At 43.9% G+C, this 4,033-nt stretch overlaps 1 protein-coding gene across 1 annotated transcript; it reads right to left on the bottom strand.

The window, feature by feature from the left end:
• Positions 1-1,452: 1,452 nt before the first annotated feature.
• Positions 1,453-3,620, bottom strand: CCR75_002747 (uncharacterized protein; the record flags this gene model as incomplete). The annotated part of the gene is made up of 2 exons (XM_067960844.1): positions 1,453-3,475; positions 3,568-3,620. 2 exons carry the CDS (start codon positions 3,618-3,620, stop codon positions 1,453-1,455), a joined length of 2,076 nt encoding a protein of 691 aa, XP_067821740.1.
• Between the last annotated feature and the right edge of the window lie 413 nt (positions 3,621-4,033).

Raw genomic sequence — 4,033 nt, 5'->3', positions numbered from 1 at the left:
AGTTCCAATATTACCAAATTTGGTAATATTGATGCAATAAGACATTAGCTCTATCGATCAACCCCGCCAATCGTCACAAGACACGATTGTGCGGTGCGCAAGGAGGCGCCATACATATTTTTCCTAATATAATAAAGTCAGTAGTAGATAGAAGGTCGTTACATAGAAGTGTTATATATTATACAGTTTACTTTTCTCCATACTTAAACCATTAGTATCGACCTTTGGTAGCTACGACTACTTAGCTACCTGTAATCTTCCTCTGCACGTCGAGTTCGTGAAGTAACCGAGCCATCCCTATTGGGCAGACAAGCTTGACGCAGAGACGGCCGTCGGACTGCCAGTAGTTATCAAAGGTAAAAGGGGGAGTGTATTAAAAGAAAAGGTTAAAGAGTTCACTAATCGTTCTAGCCTAAGCACTTGCATGATCATGCTTCTCGATAGGTCAGAAACACGGCGCGCATCGCACTAAGAAAATCTTCTCCAGTCTTCACACGCACCAACTTCAATGTCAATTTCCAACAACCCCACGTTCACTGTAATCATCTAGTACTGTAAACAGTACTTGCAAAGGGTGCCCCGTCACAGAAGGCGTCAGTGCAATGCATAATAAGTCTTAACTTCGATTTATCTTTATTCGAGCAGCCTCTATTTCTACCCAATATCTGCATGCGTATTGAGTCTTAACTTCGATTTATCTTGATTTGAGCAGTGGTATTTCTAGTGAATATTTGTATGCGTTTTTTCACTGTGGGGGGGGGCAGGGTGTTGTCTTTACGGTTGTTCAACTATTGTTGTTTTTTGGTTTTGGTGGATTGGTCTTACAGTTAAAGTATTATAAATGACTTTTTGTTGGTTACAGACTGGTGGTTAGCCTTACGAAAAGGGTGTTTCTTATCAAAAGGGTGTTTCTATTCCTTTTCCTTTTAAGTATTTGATTTTTTATTAACTTTTGGGGATTGGTATTAAAGCTTAAATCATTTGTAAGTAAGTTGCTATGGTTTTTATGAGTACTGTTTATTAGTCTTACAGCTTCAGCAAAAGCCTTAATTATCTCAATAAATTTCTTTGTTTTTCCATCTCTTTTTTGCTGTCCTTGTTTTTTTTTTCTTCGCATTACGTTTGTATCCGATACATTGGAAGGATGAGCCGAATTTGGCTTACATTAAGTGCAGCTATATTAGGCCAGGGCTGTTTGATCCAAAAAACGGGGATAATGTAGGCTATCACCACTGCATACGTTGACGCTAATGATATACTTTGAATATTAATAACTGCTTGAAAGAAGAAAGAGCGTAAGCATTTGTCAGGCAACGCCGAGAGAATGGTGGAATGCAATTTACATCTCGAAGAACTTTGAAGCGCAGCCTTTACAAATCTCTAGCAAGAATTTTAACCGCAAAAAAGAGTGCTGCTCGGAATCTGAGCCATAAACCAGAGCAACTTCTCCAACTAATCGTTTGTCGTGAGCTTGTTATAAACACGACCAGTATATAAAATCGTGAGAAGTGAAATGGCCGTGAGTGGTGCGAACGTCCAATTGAGCACATACCGAATACCAGGTAAACCCACGACAGTTATTGCGACATCGCCAATGGCTCGTCCAAAGGTGCCAGCCTCAGTAGCCAATAAACCAGAATTGAAAGTTCCCTTTGCGAAAGATTTTGGAATCGTCTTGGATAAAAGGGACATGTTGACACCCTCCAGTACATTAGTCGAGATAAAAATTATCACACCTCCCACGACAAACTGCGCAACTGAATAGTGACCATAATTGATAATGACGCTAACGCCAATACACATCGCGACCTCGGAAAGCATTATCATTTCCCGATCATCGTAGCGGAAACTCAACCATCCTACTACCATGTTGGTCGGAAACATGAGCAATCCTAGCGCCGCCAAGTACATACCATTGTTTGTAGAGCCCCAATTGAAGTGATACACTGCTATCGTCGAGCTGGCCGTAATAAGACACTCCAAAACCAGTTTGAGTACAATGTATATAAGTAGAGACGTTACAACGGGGACATTGCGCCAAAGTGATGAAAGGCGGGGAGGATTGCTCATCGATTGCGAGCGCGTAATTAGCGGCGTGGCTTCACCTAATTGTGCTGCAACCAGTGCTATGCTCGTATTACCCATTTCACTCTCTAGTAACGATCGTCGGCTCTCAAGAAAGCGTTCCCTCTCCATCCGATCGGGTTCTATGAACCAGATCGATAGTAGTATCAGATACACCATCCAAAGCGCCAACATTACCCATCCTGGCGACGTCTCCGTTGTTATAATGATACCAGCAAACTCAAAATCAGGTAGATAATGAAGAGCAGCTGCGAGCGCAGGCCCTGCAGCCATACCTAGAGCGCTAGCAGTCACAAACAATGCCGATGCTTGCGTGCGCTCCTCCCGCGAGTAATTGTCAGCAATATAGCGACGATTGATAGCACGAGCCCCACCAAATCCATTTAAAAGACGACCGGCCAAAGCCATCGTGACACTATTGTATGATAGTGCCATACCATACAGCAAATTCCCAACCATTAAACACACTGTAGCAAAAGTCAATGAAGCCTTGTACGAGCGATTAGCCCACCAACTGTATAGTACCGCACTAGCAAGTGAGGCTACGGGCGTCATGCCAACAATAACACCACTCATGGATGCCTCAGCGCCTAACTCAGCCGCATACTTTCCACTTGTAGGAGCGACAATATAGTAGTTCGTCATGTACAAAAAAGTATTGAGTACATTTAGCATCCGGGACGGTTTGGAGGCCTGTTTCAGCCGTTTAAGCATGTTGTACATCTCGTCATCTTCATCTTCAGAAGATTCCGAGTCAAAAATCAAAGACCGAGCAGCAACAGCCTTAACGTATTGCGTCGATTTGGCTAATCTACGACGCGCTTGGCCAATACGACTTAGCACAGGCTCGTCCTCGGAAATCTTTCGACTAATGGCGTTATCCGTAAAGTCCGTGGCCAATAGCACTTCACACTTGCGCAACTTGGTGAGTGCGGCACGGATACTAGCGATAATGGCAGAAATGCCTCCGTCGTGATATAGCTGCTGCATGTGCGAAGCCTGCGAGTCGGTGCGAGAGGACAAGTAAGAGCCCATGATCTTGTGCTCTTTGAGTGTCTTGTCATGTTTTTTTAATATCTTGCGGATGCCCGTCGCATTGAGTTCAACAAAATGCAAAAGATCCACCAGATCATCTCCTACGCATCTATACATGTCCGCAATGGAGTGCATGGCCTCCAAGTCGATGCTAGCGAGCGCTTGCTGCTGCGTGCGCAAGTCCTGTAACGCGGTGGCAAACTCGCCCTGCTTTGTAAGAAAAAAGAGCACAACGCGCTCCACCTCCGAGTCAAGCGCATGCTTAAACTTTTCCTGCTCGTTGCGTGTCTCCTCGCGTTTAGCATCCGAGACTTCTCTCAGCTTCTTCTTCAGCTGCTTGTACTCCAGGTAATGCCTTTCAATAGATCGATAACATCGTAAATTAGTTAGATCTTACTCTCCACCAAAAAAAACAACGAGAAACAACTTCGTGCTACACGAGCTCACCCTTTCCATTCAGGCCGTTCCGCCGCCGCCAGCTTCTTTGCAAATTGTACCATTTTTTTTAATGCCTGTCGACAATCTGTGCAACGCTGACCTGACGTCGTTCACAACGGTGGTGGGTGGTACACGCGATTTGCAATTGGATAATATGTTATTTTCGACAAGTCCGCAACATAATAGCTGATCGCCGCCTTTACCTATTTAAAGCAGTTGAGACAGACTGAAATGCATTTCGCATTTTTTTTTATGATGAAGATTTTCGAGAACAAAGCTAAAAACTTGTGAGCATTGTGCCTCACTGGGACCTGTAAGCTCTTAACCGGACAGCGTCAGAAGCAACTTTACCTGTGCTGGCACATTAATTGCCCCTCAGTTTGTTCTCACTTCCGGACTTTGTTTGGAGTATAATAAGCTTAATGCTGCCACTATATCAGCACAAACCCCATTCCTAAAAATATAGAACAAGATA

The sequence above is a fragment of the Bremia lactucae genome, linkage group LG2 (genome assembly GCF_004359215.1).
Source record: "Bremia lactucae strain SF5 linkage group LG2, whole genome shotgun sequence".
Lineage (NCBI taxonomy): Eukaryota > Oomycota > Peronosporomycetes > Peronosporales > Peronosporaceae > Bremia > Bremia lactucae.
This window is presented reverse-complemented; position numbering and strand designations above follow the sequence as displayed.